The sequence below is a fragment of the Suricata suricatta genome, chromosome 11 (assembly GCF_006229205.1).
Source record: "Suricata suricatta isolate VVHF042 chromosome 11, meerkat_22Aug2017_6uvM2_HiC, whole genome shotgun sequence".
Classification (NCBI taxonomy): domain Eukaryota; kingdom Metazoa; phylum Chordata; class Mammalia; order Carnivora; family Herpestidae; genus Suricata; species Suricata suricatta.
In genome coordinates, this window is record NC_043710.1 from 56,189,904 (window position 1) to 56,216,819 (window position 26,916).

Below are 26,916 nucleotides of genomic sequence, written 5' to 3' on the forward strand. Positions count from 1 at the left end.
TTGTGAGTCCATTTCTGGGTTCTCTGTTCTGTTCCACTGATCTGTGTGTCTCTTTTTGTGCCAGTACCATCCTGTCTTGATTACAGCTTTGAAATACAGCTTGAAGTTTTGAATTGTGATGCCTCCAGCTTTGGTTTTCTTTTTCAATGTTATTTTTGGCCATTCGAGGTCTTTTCTGGTTCCATACAAATTTTAGATTTGTTTGTTCTAGTTCTATGAAGAATGCTACTGTTATTTTAATAGGGATTGCATTGAATAGACTGATTCAGGTAGTATTAACATTTTAACAATGTTTGTTCTTCCTATCCATGAGTATGGAATGTTTTTCCATTTCTTTGTGTCGTCTTCAATTTCTTTCATAAGCTTTCTGTAGTTTTCAATATACAGATCTTTTTATCTCTTTGAGGTTAGGTTTATTCCTAGGTATTTTATGGTTTTTGATGCAGTTGTACATGGGATTGATTCCTTGATATCTCTTTCTGCTGCTTCATTATTGATGTATAGAAATGCAACTGATTTCTGTACATTGATTTTATATCCTGTGACGTTGCTGAATTGATGGATCAGTTCAAGCAGTTTTTTGGAGGAGTCTTTGGACCTTAGGGGAAGAGCTCTCAGTTTTTCCTCACTGAGGATGGTATAGACTGTGGGTATTTTGTATATTGCCTTTATGATGTTGAGGTATGTTCCTTCTTTCCCAACTTTCTTGAGGTTTTCTTTTTAATCAAGAAATAATATTGCATTTTGTCAGATGCTTTTTATGCATCTATTGAGAGGATCATGTGTTTCTTATCTTTTCTTTCATTATTGTGATGTATCTCACTGATTGATTTGCAGATATTGAACCAGCCCTGCAGCCTAGGAATAAATCCCACTTAATGGTGGTGAATAATTATTTTAATGTATTGTTGGATTCAATTTGTTAGTATCTTCTTGAGAAGTTTTGCATACATGTTCATCAGGGAAGTTGGTCTGTAATTCTCCTTTTTTTAAATGCTTATTTATTTTTGAGAGAGAGAGAGAAAGAGTGTGACGGGGGTAAGGACAGAGAGAGAGGGAGACACAGAATCTGAAGCAGGCTCCAGGCTCCGAGCTGTCAGCAGAGAGCCTGACACGGGGCTTGAACTCACAAACTGCAAGATCATGACCTGAGCCAAAGATGAACACTTAACCGACTGAGCCATCCAGGTGCTCCTGTAAATTCTCCTTTTTAGTGGAGTCTTTGTCATGTCATAGAATGGGTTTGGAAGTTTTTCTTTCATTTCTATTTTTAGGACAGCTTTGAAAGAATAGGTATTAACTCTTCTTTAAATGTTTGGTAGAATTTCTCTGGGAAGACATCTGGCCCTGGACACATGTTGGGAGATTTTTGATTACTGATTCAATTTCTTTCCTGGTTGTGGGTCTATTCAGATATTCTATTGCTTTCTGTTTCAGTTTTGGTAGTTTACATGTCTCTAGGATTTATCCATTTCTTTCACATCACCCAATTTGTTGACATGTAATTGTTCATAATATTCTCTTATTATTGTTTGTATTTCTGTGGTGTTGGTTGTGATTTCTCCTCTTTTATTCATGCTTTTATTTGGGTTCTTTCCTTTTTCTTTTTGATCAGTCTGTCTAGGGGTTTATCAATTTTGTTAATTCTTTCAAAGAACTAGCTCCTAGTTTTGTTGATCTATTCTACATTTTTCTGATTTCTATATCATTGGTTTCTGCTATAATCTTTATTATTTCCCTTCTGCTGGTTTTGGGCTTTCTTTGCTGTTCTTTTTCCAAGTCCTTTAGGTGTAAGGTTAGGTTGTGTATTTGAGACATTTCTTCCTTCTGAAGGAAGGCCTGGATTGCTGTATAATTCCCTCTTATGTACACCTTTCCTGCATCCCAAAGGTTTTGGACTGTCGTATTATCATTTTCATTGGCGTCCATGTACTTTTAATTTCCATTTTAATTTTTTTTATTAACGCATGCATTCTTTAGTAGGATGTTTTTTAATCTCCAAATATTTGTGACCTTTCCAAGTTTTTTCTTGTGGTTGATTTCAAGAGTCATATAGCATTGTGATCTGAAAATGTGCATGATATGATATCGATCTTTTTGTGCTGGTTGAGGGCTGATTGGTGACCCAGTATGTGATCTATTCTGGAGAATGTTTAATGTGCACTTGAGAAGAATGTGTATTCTGCTGCTTCAGGATGAAATGTTCTGAATTATTAGTCCATCTGGTCCAGTCAAAGCACTTTCTTTTTATGGCAGCATCAGCAGTAATCACCAATTAGACCAATAGAAGTGGTAATTGTTAGTATCAAATGAGAGTCTAGGAACCAGATAGAAGATATAAAGTATTGACTGCTCTAGATACCAAAGTAAATTGAAATGTTCTAGCACTAATTTCATTCACAAGATTATCATGTTTGAAGTAATGGTTCTGGAGCAGTGGTTTTATGCTCCTACTTTATCAGCCTGTATTATATTTTTTTCATAGCCACTGTAAGAGTTTAAAATATTTTTAATGCCCTCTATTAAAGAAAAAGCCCTAGACATCAGCAAGAATGTATTCAACCTATTTATTGAGATGGTGATATTTAGTGGGCACAATCTTATGGCCTATTATGTGTATGATTTGTTAGATTGTTAAAAATACATTGGGGGTGTCTGGGTGGCTCTGTCGGTTGAGCGTCTGACTTCAGCTCAGGTCATGATCTCGTGGTTCGTGAGTTCGAGCCCCGCATTGGGCTCTGTGCTGACAGTTCAGAGCCTGGAACATTCTTCAGATTCTGTATCTCCCCCTTTCTCTGCCCCTCCTATAATCATGCTCAGCCTCCCTCTCTCTCTCAATGATAAGTAAACATTAAAAGTTTTTAAAAAAATATGTTGAAAATTAACTTAAAGATTCCCATTACCACCTTTGTGACCATCTTAAGGGTTAGTGTCCCAGTTTGAGACCCTTTTCTCCAGAGATAACTAGAAAATGTAGAAAATGAGTTAAACATGTAATTCATATAATTTACTTAATGTTTTCATGTATCATCATCTCCTGTTATAGGAAAAATTTGTTGTTACTTCGTGGCGGAGAGAAATCAATGGAACACCATAATGCTGTATGGTCCTACAGCTGTCACAAACTATTTCTGTAGTCAGTCATTGGGCAGTGGACCATTTTACCAACTCAGATAAGAAAATGAAACAATTATGGATGAGTGAGCTTCTTGTCTTTAAAGTGCCACGGGGCAGCACTCCTCCTACCAGCCCTGTGTTCATGGCTCTATCAGGGTTGCTTACCTTTTGCTGTGGAATTGAGAGAAGCTCTCCCAAAACATGGCGATGGGTATCATCATCACAACAGTATAGTTTGTATCGCAGCAAATCTTTGTTGGAAGGACCTTTTAGTCCAACCTTATTACTCACGTCAAATACATTCTACTAGAAAGCAAGCTACATGCACAACTTTGCCATTTTTGATCAGGGGTATATATGCTCAGCACTAAAAATATGCCTATGCCTGACACATAGACTCTAGTGCTCTGTAGCTGTTGGCGAAACTGAACTTTCTGAACACAGATCCCAGTCTAGAACTCAAGCTGGAGAGGGGAAGTCAGGAGGAATAGGACACACACAGTTCCATGGTTCCCATCCAAAGAAGCTTGATAGTGTCAGGGGGCAGAGAGATTTGAAAACAAATAATTGGACCCAAGTAATTTTATTTTATTTTATAGTGTTTTATTTATTTTTGAGAGAGAGAAAGCACAGTAGGGGAGGGGCAGATAGAGAAGGCGGCAGAGGATCCAAAGTGAGCTTCATGCTGACAGCAGTAAATCTGATGTGGGGCTCAAACCCATGAACTGTGGGATCATGACCTGAGCCAAAGTCGGATGCTCAACCTACTGAGCCGTCCAGGTGGCCCAGTAATTTATTTAAAAAATCCATGGTAGAAGTACTTTCTCAGTGTTATGAAATATACTTTAAACTACTTCATTTGGGGGGCTCCTGGTGGCATAGTTGGTTAAATGTCTGGCTTGGGCTCAGATCTTAATCTCATGGTTCATGGGTTCAAGCCCCATGTCGGGCTCTGTGCTGACAGCTCAGAGCCTGGAGCCTGCATCGGATTCTGTGTCTCTCTCTCTGTCCTCCACTCATGCTCTCTGTCTCTCTCTCTAAATAAATAAACATTAAAAAAACCAAAATAAAATACTTCATTTGAAATAGTGTAGTATGTGTCTATATATTTTATTTTAATCTCTAACCATGGCTACTTACTATTTGGAGTAGTTACGTAGCACTTGAAAGACTATAATCAGAACCTTCATTGCATAGGCTCTGATAAACCATTCAAGTATTTCTATAATCATCTAGTACCTGAGGTTTGTTAACTAGCATAACATATTTTAGAAATGATTTCTAAATTTTTAATTTTTATAATATTCAAACAAATATGAAAGTGGAAAGAACAATAAAATGAACTCCTGTATACTGATTACTCAGATTCTATGATTTTGAAGATAAATAATTTTTCATGGTGAAATGAGTATTGTTCAAGACATGGATTAGCTACAAATAATGTACAGGCATTTCTGCCCTTGCATGAATAGAATTTAAGAATCTAGTGAGCTGAGTAGCCTGTTCCTTCTATGGAACATTGCCCTGTGGCTGGGAATTCTGTTTGGCTCTGTGTTTAGCTGTTAGTGGAAAATTCATTTACCTGATTCTGACCAGAATCCTGCTACTAAAATATTGCCTTGAATGAACCTGTGCAAGATATTTATTGTAATATCTAAAAGGAGAGAAAGCTAGCTGGAACTTCATGATACTGTATGACACAAAAATTTTTAAAGTGCTATAAAACATATGTATCAAAAAAGTTTTCCTTTTTAACCATTTTTAAGTGCACAACTCAGTATCCTTAAGTACATTCACAGGGTTGTGCAACCATCACTGCTATCTCTTTCCAAAAAATTTTCATTACTCCAAACAGAAACTCTGAACCCATTAATCAATATCTCCCCGTTTCTCCATCCCCGCAGCCCCTGGTAACCTCTAACCTAACTTCCATTTCTACAGATTTGCCTATTCTAGATATGTAAGTGGAATCATACAATATTTGTCCTTTTGGTCTAGCTTATTTCACATAGCATAGTATTTTCAAGGTTCATCTACACTGTCACATGTTTTAGTACTTGGTTTCTTTTTATGGCTGAACAGAGTACCATTGTATGGACATACCATATTTGGTTATCCATCCACCTCTTGATGAGTACTTGGGTTGTTTCCCACTTTTTAGCAACTGATAATAATGCTGCAAGAATCACTCGTGTACACGTATTTGTTTTGAGTTTTTGTTTTCAGTTTTTGAGGAGGAGTAGAATTACTGGGTCATATGGATAATTATGTTTAATTTTTTGAGAAATTGTCAAAACTTTTTCACAGCAGCTGCACCATTTTACATTCCTACCAGCAGTGTCTGAGGGCTCCAATTTCTCCACATTCTTGTTGGCACTTGTTATCTTATTTTTTCTTTAAAAAAATTTTTATTATAGTCATTCTAATGGGTATCTCATAATGATTTTGATTTGCATTTCCCTAGTAAATAATGATGTTGAGCACCATGTTGTGTGTATTGGCCATCTGTATCTCTTTGGAACAATAGCTATTCAAGGCTTTTGCTTAATTTTGTATTGGGCTGTCCCTTTGTTGACTTCTAAGAGCTCTTTATGTATTCTGAATATTAAATCCTTATCAGATATATGATTTGCAAATATTTTCTCCCACTCTTTAGGTTGTCTTTTTACTTTATTGATAAACATCCTTTGCACAGAGTTTTTAAATTTGGATGAAGTCCAATTTGTCTGTTTTTTCTTTTGTTGCTTCTGTTTGGCTTTTTCATTAAGCACAGTTATGTTGAGATTCATTTACTTTGTTGCATGTATCAGTAGTTTATTTTTTTATTGCTGAATATTATTTCACTGTGTGGATATGTAACACAGTCTGTTTACCTGTATGCTTTTTAATAGACATTTTGGTTATTTCCAGTTCTTGGCCATTACAAATAAAGCTGCTATGAACATTCATGTATGTCTTTGTATAGACATAGATTGCTTTTTCTCTTAGGTAAATGTTTAGAAGTGAAATGGCTGGATCATATAGTAGGTATGTGTTTCATTTTTTAAGAAATTGCCAAACTTTTCCAAAGTAGTTTTACTATTTGAATTCCTACCAATTGTGTAAAAGTTCTGGTTTTTCTTGATCTTCACCAACATTTGGTATGATTAGTCTTTTTAATTGTAGCAATTCTAGTTGGTGTGTAGGGGTACCTCGTTGTGGTTTTAAAATTTTTATTTCCCTAATGACTAGTGATGTTGAGCATCTTTCCATGTATTTGTTTGCCTTCCATATATTTTATTTGGTTTAATGTCTGTTCAAATATTTTGCCTTTTTAATTGGGTCATATATTTTCTTTTTGTTGAATTTTGAGTGATCTTTGTGTATTCTGGATGCAAATATTTTATCAAGCATATACTCTGCAAATATTTTTCTCCCAGTCTGTGTCCATGTTTTCATTCTCTTAGAATCTTCTGAAAAGCAAGATAGTTTTAGTTTTTGAGGTTTTTTATTTTTTTTTTTTTGAGTAGGAGTAGAATTCCTGAATATCTTTCAAGAAAGATAGTTTATAAATTTTTTTCTTTGTAGATTGTGCTTTTGGTGTTAAATCTAAGAATTCTTTGCCCAGCCCAATTTCAAAAATTTTTCTCTTCTTTTCTACTGGAAGTTTTATAGTTTTAGGATTTTCATTTAGGTCTATGATCCATTTTGAGTTACCTTTTATATGTGGTGTGGGTATAGATCCAAGTTCCTTTTTGTGCATATGGGTGTTAAGTTGTTCAAGTACTGTCTGTTGAAAAGACTATCCTTTTTCCATTGGATTGCCTTTGTACCTTTGTCAAAAATCAGTTATCCATATATTTCTGGTTTTTTTCCTAAACCCTATGTTCCATCTGTACCACTGATCTATTTGTTTTTTTATACCAGTGTCATGCTGTTTTGATTATTGTGGCTTTATAACAACTCATGAAATCTGGTAGTGTTATTCCACATATTGTTTGTTTTCAAAGTTATTTTGGCCATTCTTACTTCTCTGTATATGCATCTGAATTTTAGTATGAACTTGCCAATTCCTACAAAGAAAGGCTTATGGGATTTTGATTAGGATTGCATTGAATCTATAGATCAATTTGAGGAGAATTGGCACTCAATAATATTGTGTTTCAGACTCATCAACATGGTATACCTTATTTTTTTAGGTCTTCTTTAATTTGTCAACAATATTTGTGGTTTTCAGTTTCCACATATTTTGCCAGATATAAAGTATTTCACATTTTTTGATGTTACTATAAATGTATTTTAAAGTTTCAATTTCTGATTGTTCATGGAAGTATATAGAAATACAACTGATTTTGTTATTTTGATATTCTATTTGTAAAACTCATTTAGTAGTTCTAGTAGTTTTTTGTAGATTCTAGTGGATGTTCTACATGGAGGATTATGTTGTCTGCGAATAATGAATGTTATTTTTTGAGAACTTTACTACTAATTTCAAGAATTGCTATCATGTTAGTCATTCAGCAGCATGGTATAGAATATAGTTCTAGAATGGACCCACTCATATATAGTCAACTGGTGTTCATAAAGGCACAAAAGTAATTCAGTGGCAAAAGTTTAGTCTTTTGAACAGTGGTGCTGGAACAAACTGAATATCCTATGAATATCTAAAAATGAATCTTGATCTCTGGACAATATACAAAAATGAATTCAAAAGGATCATAGACTAAACTTATAAGCTAAAACTATGCAGAAGAAAACATTTTTAACCTTGGGGTAGGCAAAGATTTCCTAGACAGGAACATAAAAAAAATCTTAATCATAGAAGAAAGAATGGATATATGGATATCAAATTTAAAAACTTTCACTTATTAAGGAAATAAAAAGGCAAACAAATAGTGAGAGAAAATATTCTCAAAATGTGTATCTAACAATGGACTCGTATCTAGAATTTGTAAAGAATTCATGGACCTAGCAAGCAATAAAGGTTAAAAACAAACAAACAAAACACATGAGAGTGAAAGGTTTGACCAGACACATCACAAAATATGACATGCTATTAAGCACATGAAAAGATGCTCAACATAATTAGCCAGCAGGGAAATAGTTGTTAAAGCCACAATGAGATAGCCCCTTATATCTTCTAGAATGGCAAAATTAAAAAGGCTAACAATGTCAAGAATGAGAATGAGTAGGAGAATGTGAATCATCAGAAACTCTCATGCAAGGCTAGTAGGAATATAAAATGATATGACCATGATGGGAAACATTTTGACAAGTGCTTTATAAATTTAAACATACACTTACTAGGTGACCCAGCAATTCTGCTTGTAGCCATTTATCCGGGCAAAATAAAACATCTGTCCACAAAAAGACATGAATGTTATTCATAATAGCCCCAAACTAAATAAAACCCAAATATCCAATACATGAATAGATAAACACATTTTGGCATATTCATACAATGGAATGAATGTAACTCATCCATAAAAGGAATGTCTTAATAATAAACATATTAACATGGATGAATCTCAAAAATATGCTCAGTGAATAATAAGCCTAACACAAAGGGCTATATGCTGTATGATTTTATAATAGACAAAATTCACCTGTAGTCATAGTTACCAGATTAAGGGTTGCTTAGGGCTGAGTAGGGTGGGAGATTGATTGCTAGTGGGCTTGAAGGGACTTTCTTTGGTGATAAAAATATTCTTTATCTTGATCAGGAAGATGATTACATGAACATACACATTTGTCAAAACTCATTGAGCTAACAGTCCAGTGTTTTCATATTGTTAGATGTAGATATGCCTTAACATAGTTCACTTAAAAAAACTCAGTTCTAAGTGGGTTGTAGATCTAAATGTGAAAGGTCAAATAACAATCTCCTTAAACATAACATGGGGGGAGGGGCACCTGGCTGGCTCAATTGGCGGAGCATGCGAATCTTGATCTTGGGATCATTTTGGGCATAGAGCTTAAAAAAATTTTTTTTCTTAAAGATAACATGGGAGAACTTCTTGAACAGGATACAAAAAGAGTTGGTTAGGTGTCCAACTTTTGATTTTGGCTCAGGTCATGATCTCACAGTTCATGAGATCAAGCCCCATGCTGGGCTCTGTGCTAACAGTGTGGAACCTGCTTGGGATTCTCTCTCTCTTCTCTGTCTGCCCTTCCCCTGTTCACATGCTCTCTCAAAATAAATAAATAAACTTTAAAAAACCCACTAAAATTAAACTACCTTAAAACCTGAAACTTTTGTCTTTAAAAGGCACTACTAAGAGAAGAGAGTGAAAATGTATATGTATATACACATATATATGTCCTATGTATATTTTTTGTGAAAATTGCTTCATATCCAAAAAATATAAATAACTTCTACAAATTACTAGGGAAAACCCCCCAAATATCTAAATGAAAAAAGGTCAATAATGTGAATAGGCACTTCATAAAAGAGTATTTCCAAATAGTCCATAAACATAAAAAGTGCTCTACATCTTTAGTCACCAGAAAAACACATATCAAAGTCATAATGCAGTACCAGTATATACTCACTGGTATATACTGGCCGAAATAGACGAATGGTACTGAGTGTTAAGGCTGAGAGTGACTGCCATTCTGCCTCATTGGGAGGCGGAAGTGTTCTTTGTACAGCCAGTTTGGAAGACTGGCAGTGCACCCATGTCTTATGACTAAACAGTTTCTCTTCTAGAATGTACACCACAGAACAGTAGGTGTATCAGAATACATATTCAAAAATGTTCATAGCAATTTATATGTGAATAGCCACAAATTAGTAACTCCTCAAATATCCATTAATAATAGAATGGTTAAATTGTTTTGTAGTCAAGCAGGAATACTGTAAAACCAATGAGAAGAAATAAACTACTCTATGCACCTACATAGATGAGTCTCAAATAGAATGTTGACTGAAGGAAGACCGATTCAATATCCATAAAAGATTCCACTTACATAGAATTCAGAAATCGGTAAAAATGAGTTTTTGGTGTTGGAATCTGGAATTATGGTTTTTTTGGGTAAGGAAGAGGCACAGGAAGTACTAGTTTCTTGATCTGGGTGGTGGTTACATGGATATGCATGTGTTATATAATTGATCATACTTTGCATTCATGATTTGTACACTTTTTAGCATAAAAAGTTAATGCTAACTTTTTAAATTTTTAAAAAATTTTTTAACATTTATTTATTTTTGAGAGACAGAGCATGAGCAGGGGAGAGCACAGAGAGAGAGACACAGAATCAGAAGCAGGCTTCAGGCTCCGAGCTGTCAGCCCAGAGCCCGATGCAGAGCTTGAACTCACGAACTGCGAGATCGTGATCTGAGCTGAAGTTGGCCACTTAACCAACCGAGCCACCCAGGCACCCCTATAATGCTTGATTTTAAAAAGTTTATTTTTATTTATTTAAAATTTTGTCTTGAGAAAGAGAGGGCACAAGTGAGTGAGGGACATAGAAAAAGAGAGAGAGAGAGAGAGAGAGAGAGAGAGAGAGAGAGAGAGAGAGAGAGAAAGGAAGGGAGGGAGGGAGGGAAGGAAACAGAGCTCACCTGGAGTCCACAAATCCGAAGTGATGCTCATGTTCACCTGAAGCAAGGCTCATACTCACCTGAAGCTGGACTTGAGCTCACCAACATGGGACTCAAACTCACAAATCATAAGCTCATGACCTGAGCCAAAGTCAGATGCTTAACAGCTGAGCCACCTGGAACCCAAAGACTTTATTTTTTAAAATCTAGTGAAGGCAAAGTAAATATATTTTCAGGAAAAGATTACATGGTGTTTTTTTGGCAGTATGACTGGGTATGAGATTACTGTACAGAAGTCAGTAGTTTAATAATTAGCGTCCAAAAATGGAAGCAGTAAAAACCTTTCCACTTAAAGTAGTGGGCAGCTTCATTTTGGTACAGCCTAAGATCTTATTTAGGCTCCTACTGCTTGCCTCTTCCTTTTAGCTCTAGGGCTTCTCTGTTCTCGCTGTCCAGTGCCTACCGTGGGAGCTCCTCAGGCTGTACAAGACAGTGCGAGGGGTATTTCGTGCCTCATGGAGCAAACTTTGGACAGTGGGAGGTAGGAGTCAGTAGGTCCATGTTTCCCTTTTTCTCACTTCAGACTGACAGTCTTGACATGCATTTTATACAGTTTCTCATATTTTCCTATGTAGCCAATTATTGGACCAACCATCCCACCACTTTCATTGGCTTTCTTTCCTTGTTAAGTTACTCTGTCTTCAACTCCTGCTCACGAAGTATTCGTGCATGAGCCTTCTTCTGCTCAGTTCCCCATAACAAAGAATTACGAGGCCTAAAAGTGATGAGGTTGAGAAACCCTGTGATCTGAAGCCAGTGGTTTGCTTTTCAGTAATCAATCTCTGCAACTTTGGGAAATAACCCTGAGTGTTAATTTTTGTGTCTCTAAAATGATAAAATGATAGATACAAACAGAGCCCTTGGTGTTTAAATGAGCTAAACTCTATAAACTTTAATGCCTGGCACAAAGAAGAGTTCAATAAAGAGCAGCTATTGATATTTCTTTTTCAAGTTTACATGCTACTTTCCAACCCTCCCTGAGGCATTTTTCCCCAAATGTGAAAACTTTTTCCTAAAGACGAAGTTCTCAAGTCCTTATGAAAAAAAACCTCTTCAAAACGGACCCCCCCCCAAAAAAGGTCTACAGAACCCAGTAGAGAGAAGACACAAATATGATTCATATGAAGATTTAAATGCACACATGGGTTTTTCTATTTTCTAAATTTTTAGCTGCATTAAGATTGATAGTGTGTTAGAGGCTCAACATTGCAGTGGAAAGGTTGTTTTGCCAGCAATAGCCCTTGTCAGAATACACTGTCAAAATTTTGAGAGCAATAATAAATATTAGTAGGGGGCAGAAACACTAGAAAAGCCAGAGGACATAGTTTGTGAACACCATTACGTAAACAAAATAACACTAAAATACATAAAATAGGAAATTTAATAGTTTTTTTTTAAATAGCAACATCTGTGGTGGGGGCATTATTGGAGGCTTTCCTGTGTGTTTAGGAGGGTTAGTAGCAATCCCTGGCCTCACCCACAGTCTGCCTGTAGTACACACATACCCCCACACCCTCAACGGTGACAACCCAAAGTGTCTCCAGACATTGTTAGATGTAACCGGGGAAATAAAATCATCTTTGGTTGAGAACCACTGACGTGAGCCTAGATTTGTATTCTAGCTCCAGGACTATGGCATTGGGAATTTGAGCACATTACCTAACTCCTAAAACTTAGTTTTCGTATGTGAGATAATGTATGTACAGTGCTTAGCCTAGCACCTGGCATGCAAGAGTTCAATAAATGATAGAAATTACTATGCTGCTAAAGCTGGTTCTCTTTTTTGCCACTCTGCCTCTTTATCCTCTCAAAATAAATTGCCCCTTTTATGTAGCCTGTGGTCAATTTGTTGAACAAGAATTTCTCATCTGATATCACCAAAAGGCATTGAGCTTTCATGTGGGTAGTTAACCTAGGCTTTAGGTTTATTTTCTTCCTGGCTATGGATTTGATTTTCATCCTTTGATGTTCTTGTTTGACTTGGGTGGAGTTAGGAGCACATTATTTCATTTGAGCCTCTTCCTGATATCACATTGTGTGATGTTCTCTGCATATTCATAACCTCCTGAATTAGACTCAGTGTGTTAAAGACTAGTTCAAGCCTGTAGCAATCAGACCTCTAGAAATTGGAAACTAAGACTAAATCTTTTTTTTCTTGATACTTTGAAAAAATTTTATTCTATATTTACTAGAAGAGTTTTTAAAATAATTTACTTATTAACATCCAAGTTAGCACATAGTGCAACAGTGATTTCAGGGGTAGATTCCTTAATGCCCCTTACCCATGTAGCCCGTCACCCCCCTCACAACCCCTCCAGCAACCCTCTGTTTGTTCTCTATATTTAAGAATCTCTTATGTTTTATCCCCTCCATTTTTATATTATTTTTCCTACTCTTCCCTTATGTTCATCTGTTTAGTAGCTTAAAGTCCTCATATGAGTGAAGTCACATGATATTTGTCTTTCTGACTAATTTCACTTAGTATAATACCCTCTAGTTCCATCTATCTAGTTGCAAATGGCAAGATTTCATTCTTTTTGATTGCTGAGTAATACTCCAACATATATATATACATACATACACATACATACACACACATACACACATACATACATACCACATTGTCTTTATCCATTCATTTGTTGATGGACATTTGGGCTCTTTCTGTACTTTGGCTATTGTTGATAGCACTGCTATAAACATTGGGGCATACGTGTCCCTTTGAAACAGCATTCCTATATCCTCAGGATAAATACGTAATAGTACAATTGCAGGGTTGCAGGGTAATTCTATTTTTAATTTTTTGAGGAACCTCCATACTGTTTTCCAGAGTGGCTGCACCAGTTTGCATTCCCACCAGTGGTGCACGAGGGTTCCTCTTTCTTCGCATCCTTGCCAACATCTGTTGTTGCCCGAGTTGTTAATGTTAGCCATTATGGCAGGTATGAGGTGGTGTGTCATTGTGTTTTGATTTGTATTTCCCTGATGATGAGTGACATTGAGCATTTTTTCATGTGTCAGTTGGCCATGTGGGTGTCTTCTTTGGAGAAGTGTCTATTCATGTCTTTTGCCCACCTCTTCACTGGATTCTTTGTTTTTTGGGGTTAGAGTTTGATAAGTTCTTTATAGATTTTGGATACTAACCCTTTATCTGATATGTCATTTGCAAATATCTCCCATTCTGTTGGTTGCCTTTTAGTTTTGCTGATTGTTTCCTTTGCTGTGCAGAAACTTTTTATTTGATGAGGTGCCAGTAGTTCATTTTTGCTTCCGTTTCCCTTGCCTCTGGAAGTGTGTTGAGTAAGAAGTTGATGTGGCCGAGGTCAGAGAAATTTTTGCCTGCTTTCTCCTCGACGACTTTAATGGCTACCTGTTTCACATTTAGATCTTTCATCCATTTTGAGTTTATTTTTGTGTATGGTGTAAGAAACCAGTCCAGGTTCATTTTTCTACCTGTCGCTGACCAGTTTTCCCAGCCCTGTTTGCTGAAGAGACTGTCTATTCCACTGGATATTCTTTTCTGTTTTGTCAAAGGTTAGTTGGCCATACGTTTGTGGGTTCATTTCTGGGTTCTCTATTCTGTTGCATTGATCCGAGTGTCTGTTTTTGTGCCAGTACTATACTGTCTTGATGATGACAGCTTTGTAATATATAACTTGAAGTCCAGGATTGTGATGTCTTCTGCTTTGGTTTTTTGTTCCCCCAAGACTGCTTTGGCTATTTGGGGTCTTTTCTAGTTCCATACAAATTGTAGGATTGTTTGTTCTAGCTCTGTGAAGAATGCTGGAGTTATTTTGATAGGTATTGCATTGAATATGTAGACTGCTTTGGGTAGTGTTGACATTTTAACAATTATTCTTCCTATCCAGGAGCATGGAATATTTTTTCTTTTTTTTGTGTATGTCTTCTATAATTTCTTTCAGAAGCTTTTTTATAGTTTTCAGTGTATAGATTTTTCACCTCTTTGGTTAGATTTATTCCTAGGTATTTTAGGGTTTTTGGTGCAGTTGTAAATGGGATTGATTCCTTGATTTCTCTTCCTGTTGCTTCATTATTGGTGTATAGAGATGCAACCGATTTCTGTGCATTGATTTTATATCCTGTGACTTTGCTGAATTCATGGATCAGTTCTAGCAGTTTTTTGGAGGAGTCTTTTGAGTTTTCCACATAGAGTATCACATCATCTGTGAAGAGTGAAAGTTTGACCTCCTCCTGGCTGATTTGAAAGCCTTTTAGTTCATTGTGTTGTCTGATTGCTGAGGCTAGGACTTCTAATACTCTGTTGAATAACAGTGGCAAGAGTGGACATCCCTGTCTTGTTCCTGAGCTTAGGGGGAAAGTTCTCAGTTTTTCTTCATTGAGGATGATATTAGTGTTGAGTCTTTCATATATGGCTTCTATGACCTCGAGGTATGATCCTCCTGTCCCTACTTTGAGGGTTTTTATCAAGAAAGGATGCATCTATTGAGAGGATCATGTGGTTCTTATCCTTTCTTTTATTGATGTGATGGATCACACTGATTGTTTTGTGGATATTGAACAAGCCCTGCATCCCAGGTATAAATCCCACTTGGTTGTGGTGAATAATTTTTTTGATGTATTGTTGGATCCAGTTGGATAATATCTTGTTGAGGATTTTTGCATCCATGTTGTTCAGGGAAATTGGTCTATAGTTCTTTTTTTATGTGTGGGGTCTCTGTCTGGTTTTGGAATCAAGGTGAGGTGACTTCATAGAAAGAGTTTGAAGTTTTCCTTTCATTTCTGTTTTTTAGAACAGCTTCAAGAGAATAGGTGTTAATTCTTCTTTAAATGTTTGGTAGAATTCCCCTGGAAAGCCATATGTCCCTGGGCTCTCGTTGTTTGGGAGATATTTGGTTACTAATTCAATTTCTTTACTGGTAATGAGTGTGTTCAAATTTTCTGTTTCAGTTTTGGTAGTTTATATATTTCTAGGAATTTGTCCATTTCTTCCAGATTGCCCATTTTATTGGCATATGATTGTTCATAATATTCTCTTATTAGTGTTTTTATTTCTGCTGTGCTGGTTGTGATATCTCCTCATTCATTCTTGATTTTATTTATTTGGGTCCTTTTTCATTTTGATCAAACTGGCTAGGAGTTTATCAATTTTGTTAATTTTTTCCAAAGAATCAGCTTCTGGTTTCATTGATCTGTTCTATGATTGTTGTTGTTTGTTTCTTTCAATACCATTGATTTCTCCTCTAATCTTTATTATTTCCTGTTTTCTGCTCATTTTGGGTTTTATTTGCTGTTCTTTTGCCAGCTCTTTGAGATGTAAGGTTAGGTTGTGTAACTGAGAACTTTCTTCCTTCTTTAGAGAGGCCTGGATTGCCATATACTTCCCTCTTATGATCACCTTTTCTGTGTCTCAAGTTTTGGGCTGTCGTGTGATCATTTTCATTGGCTTTCATGTACTTTTAAATTTCCTCTTTAACTTCTTGGTTAGTCATTTCATTGTTTAGTAGGATTATCTTTAGTTTCCAAGTATTTGTTATCTTTCCACATTTTTTTGTGGTTAATTTCAAGTTTCATAGCATTGTGGTCTGAAAATATGCACAGTATGATCGTGATCTTTTTGTACTTGTTTAGGGCTGATTTGTGTCCCCGTATGTGATCTATTCTGGATAATGTTCCATGTGCCCTGGAGAAAAATGTGTATTCCACAGCTTTAGGATGAAGTGTTCTGAATATATCTGTTAGGTCCATCTGACCCAGTGTGTCATTCAAAGCCATTGTTTCCCTGTTGATTTTCTGATTAGATGAACTGTCCATTGCTGTAAGTGTAAGTCCCCTACTATTATGGTATTATTATCAATGAGTTTCTTCATGTTTGTGATTGATTAATTGATTTATAGATTTGGGTGCTTTGACGTTTGGAGCATAAATGTTTACATTGTTAGATATTCTTGGTGAAAAGACCCCTTAATTATGATATAATGCCCTTCTTCATCTCTTGTTATAGTCTTTATTTTATAAAGTCTAGATTGTCTGATAGAAGTATGGCTACTCTGGCATTCTTTTGGCAACCATTAGCATGATAGATGATTCTCCATCCTTTTCAATCTGAAGGTGTCTTCAGGTCTAACATGAGTCCCTTGTAAACAGCATGTAGATGGATCTTGTTTTCTTATCCATTCTGTTACCCTGTGTCTTTTGAGTGGAACATTTAGTCCATTGACATTTAGAATGAGTACTGAGAGATATGAACTTATTGGCATTATGTTGCTTGTAGAGTTGGTGTTTTCGGTGGTGTTCTCTGGTCCTTTCTAGTCTTTGTTGCTTTTTTTTCCCCCTGTCTTTTCTCCCCCCTTAGAGAGTCCCCCTTAATTTCTTTTAGGGCTGGTTTAGTGGTCACAAACTTCTTTAATTTTTGTTTGTCTGGGAAACTTTTAATCTCTCTCTCTATTTTGAATATCCAGCCTTGCTGGATAAAGAATTCTTGGCTGCATATTTTTCCAATTCAGCACATTGAATATATCCTGCCACTCCTTACTGGCCTGCCAAGTTTCTGTGGCTAGGTCTGCTGCAAACCTGATGTGTCTTCTCCTGTAGATTAAGGATTTTTCCCCTTGCTGCTTTCATAATTCTTTCATTGCCTGAGTATTTTGTGAATTTGACTATGATATGCCTTGTTGATGGTCAGTTTTTGTTGAATCTAATGGGAGTCCTCTGTGCTTCCTGAATTATGATGTCTGTGTCTTTCTCCAGGTTAGGAAAGTTTTCCCATATGATTTGCTCACCTAACCCCCAAACCCTTTCATCATCTTCTGGGACCCCTATGATTCTTATGTTCCCCCCCGCCTTTTTTTTTTTTTTACTATTATTTGTCTCTTTATGGAAGAAGGTTGAGGGCCCATGCATTAGGTTTTTTTTAAATGTTTATTTTTGAGACAGAGACAGAGCTTGAATAGGGGAGGGGCAGAGAGAGAGGGAGACACAGAATCCAAAGTAGGCTCCAGGCTCTGAGCTGTCAGCACAGAGCCCAACATGGGGCTTGAAATCACAAACCCCAAGATCATGACCTGAACTGAAGTTGGCTGCTTAAACGACTGAGCCACCCAGGTGCCCCATGTTTTTCCTTTTTAATGAGTTCTCTAATTTTTAAGTCATACTCTTTTGCCTTAGTTTCCCTCTTTTATTCTGCTTCATTGTTCTCCGTAAGTTTGTCCTCTGTATCACTATTTCGCTGCTCTTCTTCATCCATCCTTGCTGCCATGGCAACCATTCAAGATTGCAGGTCAGTTGTAGCATTTTTTATTTCATCCTGACTAGTTTTTATTTCTTTTCTCTCCACAGAAAGGGATTCTAATCTGTTTTCAACCCCTGCTAGTATTCTTATTATCATGATTCTAAATTTTGGTTCAGACATCTTATATTTGTGATGATTAAGTCCCAGCTGTCATTTCTTTCTGTTCTTTCTTTTGGGGTGAATTCCTTCATTTCATCATTTTTAAGGAAGAAAAGGAATTAATAAAATTAAAAAAATTAAAATTTGAAAACTAAAAACAACACACACACAAAAAATCAAATAATGGATGGTAGATCCTAGGTGTTTTGGTCTGATTGTTGAAAGGAGCTTGATAGAGTAGAGAGAAAATGGAAAGATAAAAGAAAAAAAAAGAAGAAAAGGAAAATGTTTGAAAATTTGAAAAATGAATGCAATGAAATGGAATAAAATGAAAGATGAAAGCAAAATACAATTTGAAAAATTTACAAAGTAGTAAAAATATAGTAAAGAAAAATAAAAATATTTCTAATAAAAATGGAAAATAAAAATAAACTTTTTCTATATTCAAGAATAAGAAAAGAAAAAGAAAAAAGTGAATAAATTGACCAGCAAACAGACTGAAATATGATTGAAATTACATTGATTTCCCCTAGAAGTCAAACTCTGAGGCACTTTACAGTCTGTAAACTAAGCAGGTGGAGAGATTTTTGGGGTTCCTGAAGAGCGAGGGTGGCCCAGTTGGGTAGGGCTTGGTGTAATGGCTCAATTCTCTACTAGATGGTGCTGCTTAGCCCCCTGGGGTGGATTGTTGTGGCAGGTGTAGGCATGTATGTGGATGCATAGGAGGAGTGAAAATGGCGTCACCCAGCTATCCAGACTGTAGTATCAGAACTCTGTTCTCTCCCCTACTGGCAGTTGAGCACCCCTCCTTTGTCTCTGGCTTCCATTCACTCCCCGCTTTTACATTGTCCATGACCAAGCCATTAGGCTGCCAGGCCTCCTGAGATTTATCTCAGATGTGGCTGTGTTTCCCAATCCCTCACTTTTGAGGGACTGTGGCATTGACCCATTCTCACCCTCTGGGGGAGGGTCTCACCAAGCAAAGGCCCAGTGCCCGCCCATCTCCAGGAACATTCATAGAAATGTGCTGCTGCTGATCTCCAGAGACTGCAGCTGGGTGCCAGCTCACCCCAGAAAAAGTTCATGTGATTGTGTAGCAGCAGCATTTCAAGGACTCTGGTAAATCACAACATACATCTGGCACCAGGCTTCCCCCTTAACATCCTTGTTCCACCACCTTTGAGTGTGGTTGTTCTCCAGGGTCTGCTGGGACCTTTGCCTGTGGGGTGGTCGCACAGCCTCTATCAAATGTCCTCCCAGCAGGGGAACTGCCCCTCTCTGTGAGGCCCTTGGACCCCTCGGACCTCGCTCTCTGCTCCTGGGGATTCACCCTTCGCACGGGAGCACTCCCAGGTATTGAGCTACGGAGTTTCAGACTCTGTGCTCCCATTTATAGAGTCTTAATGGAATTAAAATCCTCTCCTTTCTCCCTTCTCCCTTTCTTTTTCAGTTGCTTGCATACTCTTTCTTTTCTCTCCAGCTGCATTCAGAGAATTGGGGGGATGCTTTCCCATACTCTCCCTCCTCTTTCTGTCCTCTCTCTGCAAGCAATAATAGCCCCCTGTCCTCCATGGCTTCTCTTTCCCCCAGTTCACTTCTCTGTGCCACATACCCCCCAAGTTCTGTGGTTCAGGTTGTACAGATTGTTGTGTTAAACCTCAAGTCAGTTTTCTAGGTGTGTTGATCTCGCTGTATTTCAGAAACCAAGACTAATTCTTAATTGTTGCTATTGTTGGCTTTGCTTTTTAACCCCAAGGCAACAACCAGTGCAAAATATTTGTTCTTTAGCTTTATTTATTTATTTATTTATTTTTTTGACCACACTTCAGTTTATTGGCATCATCAATCTAGAGCAAGACAGGGTGTTTCCCTCCCCCCCCCACGAAGGGAGATCGTTTCTGGTTTGCTATAGCAGGAACCCATGCCTCTTCACCTTGAAAATGCAGCATATCAAGCTCTAGGCGGGTAGATTACTCCTTTTTCATTTTCACAATTTGTATGGTGCTGCCGGAAGTCTTCTCAGCATTTGCTTTGAATTCCATCTTTAGTGCATCCCTCACTGCTTTGGCACAGATCTGGTAGTATCGGATGTAGCTGAGTCCAGCCTGTCACCTGTACGCCACCATGATGTCGCAAGAGTGAGCATGTTGAGCCGAATCGCGAGGACACCTGTATGTCGGCTCAGCGCGGCCCAGCTGCAGGAAGGTCCTCTTTAGCTTTATTTTTTTGCAAGTATGATTGAAAATTAGTAGCCGGAAAATGCTTTGATATACCTTATGTCATTTAAAATTTTATGAAAACCCTAGGGCAGGCAGTGAAAAGAGAATAAGAGGAGATTAGGAAACTCTTAATGTACTGTAAGTATACAGCAAGACACTACATTAAGCCTTTTATATTATTACCTCATTTATCTCTTACAACAATATCTACAAAGTAAGTAGCATTATCCCTATTTTGTAGGTGAGCCGATGATGCTTCATTTGCCCAAGATGATACGGCTGGTAATAAGTACAGAACCACTAGAACCTGGGTTTTTATTCCAAGGCTCATCTTATGTTCATAATGCCCTGCCTCCTCCAGATGAGGAGCAGAGGCCTCAGCCTTAAATTTCTTTGTAAACAGTGTATTTTGACCTGTCCTCTGGACCACAAGGTAGCGGCATAAATTGCAGGACATTGGAACTGTGATAACTTTTTCGGTTGCCTCTAGGACTAAAGACCTGCCTTACCTCTCTGCCCTCTGTGGCCTACAATTTGGCGATTCTCCTCACTTAATTCAGTCATATCTGGTTTATGGGAACAAGGAAAGTTTTTCAGTTCAGCCTTTTTTGGCTAAGGGAGTAAATGTTATTTTTGATTATGCATAGTATCTTAGCTTTTATCATTTCATATTGCTTAAGAATGTGGAGCAGTTAAATTTTAAGCTTTGGAGCATATGTTTGGCAAGAATCAAGTGAAAGCAGACTTACTTAAAAATTAAGAGGGCTTTATGTCTAATGGGCAAAGTAGTCTCAAACTGCCGTGTGATGTTTGTTCTGATAGACCACTGAGTAAAAAATGTTTTGAAGTCTACAGTTGCCTAAAACTCTCCTTCTGTGTGTAATTTGTATTTTTAGCTGAGAGAAGAAAAGTTACAAGAGGAGAAAACCTCTGAAGATCAAATCCACAAGCTGTTATCAGAGGATACAGAAACAGGGAAAAGAAAGATGGATGAACAGAAAAAGAGAGATGAGCCATTAGTACTGAAATCAAATCTGGAGCATGTAAGTAGATCAGTTTTGATGGACATCTGGCCCCAGTTCAGTAATTATCCCAGGAGATGTGGATCTGAAAACGTATGTTTGTGAGTTATGAGACCAGGATAGTCACTGAGTATGTAGTTTAAGAGTAGTGGAAAAACTTAGTGTCCAGATGACAGCTGGAGAAAATAATTCTGAATGAGACAATGAGACTTGGGTGAAAAGATTAAGGGAACAGTAGAGAAAAAAAGTGAGTGAGGGGAAAAACCTAGTACAGAATACTACTTGTGTAAATTTTACAAATATGTCATCATTTTGATCTCTGTGTTGTGATTTGACCTTTGAGGGTTTAAAAAAATTTTTTTAATGTTTTTTATTTATTTTTGAGAGAGAGAGAGAGAGAGAGACAGCATGAGCAGGGGAGGGGCAGAGAGAGAGGGAGACACAGAATCCGAAGACAGGCTCCAGGCTCTGAGCTAGCTGTCAGCACAGAGCCTGACGTGGTGCTTGAACCCACAAACCGTGAGATCATGACCTGAGCCGAAGCCGGACGCTTAACCAACTGAGCCACCCAGGCGCCCCTGACCTTTGAGTTTTATATGTCTTTCCTTTAAGCTTGTATTTGATTTCCCATTTTTCTGTGCCTTAAGCGACACAGTGCTAGATATAAGGTAGGACTTCAATATCAGATTACTTAGTTTAAACTCTTAGTTAAACCTAAATTACTTAGTTTAAACTAACCCTAACCCTTAGTTTAAACTAAGCCTAGACTTCTAATCTTGCCAAATCTTGCCTGAATTGTTTTTATCACCTTGTTACCAAGCAGATTACTCAAAAAGGTTGTAAATGGTGTATTTAATGTTTAATGTATGTATGAAAGCACCTTTGGAAGGCCTATGGGGTGCTCAAATGGATTAATTACAATTGGGTTTTTTTCTTTAGTAAGTCTTATTGGATCAGACCTTTTTCTGTTGCTTGCTGCATGGTCTTTTAGAATAGTTTGTGATTTAGACTTGTTAGTATTTCAGGTTGACTTTCTAATGAGCCGGAATTAACAAAAAACATAGAATAGAGGAGGGGGAAAATCTCTGCACCTTCAGAAGTCTGCTCTTTATATCGATCCCAGCATTGTAACAAACTGTATGACTCTGGCCAGATTACTCCATTTCTCTGTGCTTTGGGCTTTACTCTTTGCAAAGGTATTTTTCCTGATCTTCAGGAAATTAAATTATTTAAGCTTTCTTGGTAAATATGACCCAGAGGAACCTTCTCTTTAGGACAAACCAATCTTGACAAAGAGAGCTTACCCTTTACTGTGGTACTTTGGTAGAAAGAACCTGCTGGTTTTGGCCTTGGCAGATCCAAGTTTCCTCCAGGAAAAGATCTCTAGTATTAATTCATGTCACAGCTGGGGAATTGCTCTGATTGTTTTTTCTTTTGCCACTATCAACTTTGAAATAGAAATCAACTGCATTTTGTAAATTTAAAAGGAATCGTAACCTAATTGTAATCTTTGAAGGAATTAGGAAGTATTAATTCTCAGACTTGTTTTTATTGGTAGTAGTCAGTTTCCAAACATTTTATATACAAAAACAAATTGAAGAAAATCTCACCTATGAACACTTAAAGTTTTAAATTTTTTGCTATTTTACCTCTTTCTCTGTTTGCTTTTGTCTTTTTTGAGGACTTTTAGGTGGCTCTGATTTTACTTTAAATATGTCTTACGAGTTTTTGGTGTTAAAAAAAACAGTTTATTTTAGCCAAGGCTGTGTTCAGATGGGGCCCAAAGAGAGACTCAAGTGGCCTCGATGGAGAGCCAGCCGAGCCAGTTTTCTTTTTTAAAGAGAGAACATTATGATGAGGGTTTAACATTATCATTTTGTTTTTTGCCCCAAAAGACTCGATGACTCCCCATATCCTATAGACTTAAATGAGAATTCTTTACTCCAACATACAGGTCCTTAGTATAATTTTAACTGATCTTCCACCCTTGCTGGTACCCCCAAATTCTAGAGAAAAGAAATGTTTGCTTTCTCACAAATATATAGCTTTATGCTTTTCTTCCTTAAGAGTCTTTGCTCTTGTATTTTCATCTAATTGAAATGCCACCCTGCTCACCTGTTTGAAAAGCTTTTCATCTGTCCAAGCCCAGCTCAAAAGCTGTCACCTTCCTGGAACCTACTAGGGATTCCTCACTTGTTTCTCAACTCCTATCATCCACTCTGTCCCCTCCCAAATTTGTAACTTTTACAGGATTTGCTTCATTCTCCCATACATTATGGTTGTATATTTGTATTTCTCTACTAGATTTATAAGTTTGTTGAGTAAGGGAAATGTATCTCAACTATTTTAAAATCTCCTACCCTATCTTGTACATCATAGGTGTTGGATACATGTTTATCAAGTTCAATTCAAATGGAGGGAAGAAAGTGCTTATTCTAGATTACTACCATCTGTTATCACTTTGGAGTGGCACTTTGTCAAGTGGACTTGACAATCTATTATGATTTTGTTACAGTATAGTTAATACCAAAAATAATGTGAATTGTTGGAAAACAATCTGTATAACAATTATAGTCTTATCAAAGATTATAAAGCAGAAATTGTTGTAATTGTTGCTTGTCATCTAACAATTTAGAGATAACTCTTACAAGCATTTTGGTAAATAATCTTCCAGACCTCTTTTCTACATACATGTAAAGAAGCTTCAAATGTTAAATTGAAAGACTCAAAATAAGACTCTAAAATAAAACAAAGGTAGCTGAGTATCAACAAGATGGAAAAAGCTGACTCTAGGGGTATCTAGAAGCCCTTGCAGAGAAAGTGACATTTATGATGCCTCTGAAGGGCCAATGAGTATTTTTTTTAGGCAGAGAATGTGAGTAGGACTTTAGGCAGAGGGAACAGCATTTCCAGAGAACAGAGGCTTTGAAAGTCTGTGAAGGTACACGGAGAGTAGAAAGTAGTTTGGTTGTACTAGAGCTCAAGGAGTTCCCTTTGTGAGGACTGCTGGGAGAAAAATTATGAAAGAAGGTTGGATCTAGTTTATGAAGATTACTGTATCATACTGAGGTGTTTCCACTTTATCCTGAAGTCACCAACAGTTAAGCAGGGGGTAACAGGATTATATCTGTGTGCTTACTAGTATGGTAGGATTAGAGGGGATAAAAGGCTGGAGAGAACAAGACCAGTAAGTAGATTATTGCAACAGTCCAGGCAAAAGAGGATGAAAATCTAAGGAAAGGCAATGACAATGAATATACATGGGAGAAGTTTGATTTGAAAGGCATTTTAGGAGTAGAATGGGGTAGAGAGAACTAGCATGAAGGCCCTTGAAGATGGATAGTCTGGATTTAAGTAATAGTGTTAGCTGCTTATTAACTCTACAGTCCTACGCAGATTAAATATTCTGAGCCTCAGTTTTCCATCTGTAGAAGACAGGTAATGCCTTCATAATAGGGCCGATATAAAGCATAAATGAAATAAAATATTTAGAAGTGTTGGGGTACTCAAAACCTCTATACAATATTATTTTGATTTTGAAGAAGGGGGAAAGAAAGAGTCATAGATGACATTTAGCCTCTAGCTGGGTTGGTAGTGAGGCTTAAAGAGGAAAATAGTGAGTTTAATTTTGGATATATTAAGTTTGAGGTATTTGGGATATCCAGATTGGGATCTCCAACAGGCAGCTGGAATCAGAGAAATGACATGATAGATGTGGAACAGTAGCTATGGGAGGGTTCATGGGAACACTAAATAGACAACGTTGTCTCCCTTGTCTCCTGCCAGTGTCCCGCGCGCCTCTCAGATTCAGAGAATGAAGAACCTTCCCGAGGCAAGATGACACAGACACATCGCTCGGCATTTGTTTCCAAGAACAACTCCTACTCCTTAGCGTTCCTGGCAGGGTAAGAGACTGATGCTGAAGTCAGTCAGGGTTCTTTCATTCTGGAGTAGGAGACTAAAGGGCCGGGGTAGGGGGAGCAAAAGTATTTGTTGTAGCTACTTTTGGGAGGGAGAGGTGTGAATGGGGGAAAGATGTGGGAATTGGGTTTTCAGAGATGGATTAGGAACAAGGGGCTGATCTAAAAGTAATTTTTACTCATTTCTGGTGTCCTCAGGGTAGTATTAAGCTAATTTCTCTGCTGCAAAGTATGACCTTTCTATCCTGGGAAGGAACAACAATGTCAGCTTCTGCTAACAACATCCATTGATTTCTCTTTCTGGATTTTTTTCTCTTAGTAGGAAGTAAGGCCACAGTTGATTTTATTTTCAGCACCTAGAACTAAAATATATCTTGAGTAGGTTTCAAGAGGACAAACTGTAAAGATTTTAAGATTCCTTGTTAAGGAATCTCTTGATCTTTTAGACTTTTCAGGCTGTGGGGAGGAAAAGGAGGGAGAAATTGGATGAATATTTGATGATGGATTAATGAAGGGCTAGATGGAAATAAAAAGGAAGAAAGATAGAAGAAAACAGAATGAGAGGAAAGAAGGCAGGGATAAGGGGAGGGATAAATAAATAGGAGTAAAGGAAGAAGAAAGGGGGGGAGGAGGTAAGAAGGAATAATTAATTCAATAGACATTTTGTGAGCAGCTACTATATGCCCTGCACTCTGTTTTAACGTAAAGACAAAAAGACACAATCTTTATGCCATTTTGTTGTTGTTTTGGGTTAAAGCCAGCATTGCTCACCCTTCTATCTAGGGTTCCTCTTTTCCTTCCCAGCAGCATATAAAGTAGATCTCTCTTTCTTGCTGCCCCTATGGATATATACTTGGGTCCTTTTTAATACTTTTTATTGCTAATCACTAATAAATATGACCCCCCAAAAGCTACCAAGTTTAAGAATGTTATAATGTATATACTGTTATGATGTAATTTTTATACCTAAATCCTTTTTGTATGTATTCTTTTGAAGCGGTCTGATTATCCTGTTCTGAGAATAGAATTAATTAAACCCGGCTTCCCTTAAAGGCCTCCCCTTCTGCAGGTAATGGCAACTCCTTCCAGGAAGGCTCTTTCCTAGAGTATTTATTCATTCATTTGACATTTGTTTAATGGCCACTGTATTGTAGCCACTTAGGTTTGATTGATGTAATCTGAACTCAGTAAGTGAGATATAAGCCAGTTTACTTTCCATTTATGGTAAAGATGAAACTTGCATTGTGCATAGGAGCTTGAACTATAGATGCCCTCTAAAGTTAAAAAATTCAAGACTGCTTGACTAAGGCTTTTTCAGTTGCTGATTGTGTATATATGTATTTCCCTCATGTATAGCAGGCATATTTTAATGATTATAAGAGAGGTCTACTGAGAAGAGAAAACAGATCATGTCATTCATTCCAATCAAGTCACAATAAATACTTACTGAAACAAATAAATGTTTCTTTTAGGCAGTCTGTGATAAGTTAATTAATATCTCATAATTTGAAATGACTTGGAGAAAAGAGAAATTTGTATTAAAATCCAAATATGATGCCAAGGCCAAATTGCCCCCAATTTAGTTGGAGTGGATATTGGTCAGGTGAATTACTTATCACCAATTTCAGTCTCTGATAATTCATTCTTTGAAAGGGGGTAGCAGGTTAATATGTTATTACTTAGAAAT

At 37.1% G+C, this 26,916-nt stretch overlaps 1 protein-coding gene and 1 pseudogene across 2 annotated transcripts in view; one reads left to right on the forward strand and one right to left on the reverse strand.

Moving 5' to 3' along the window:
* RNF169 (ring finger protein 169) overlaps positions 1-26,916 on the forward strand; it is a 120,584-nt gene that overhangs the window by 63,327 nt on the left and 30,341 nt on the right. For both annotated transcript variants that reach the window (XM_029914521.1, XM_029914520.1), the window contains 2 exons: positions 21,184-21,330; positions 25,096-25,214. In XM_029914521.1, the coding sequence (XP_029770381.1) occupies positions 21,184-21,330; positions 25,096-25,214 (266 nt within the window). The remainder of the gene's footprint in view (positions 1-21,183; positions 21,331-25,095; positions 25,215-26,916) is intronic.
* LOC115271627 lies at positions 20,039-20,215 on the reverse strand (annotated as a pseudogene).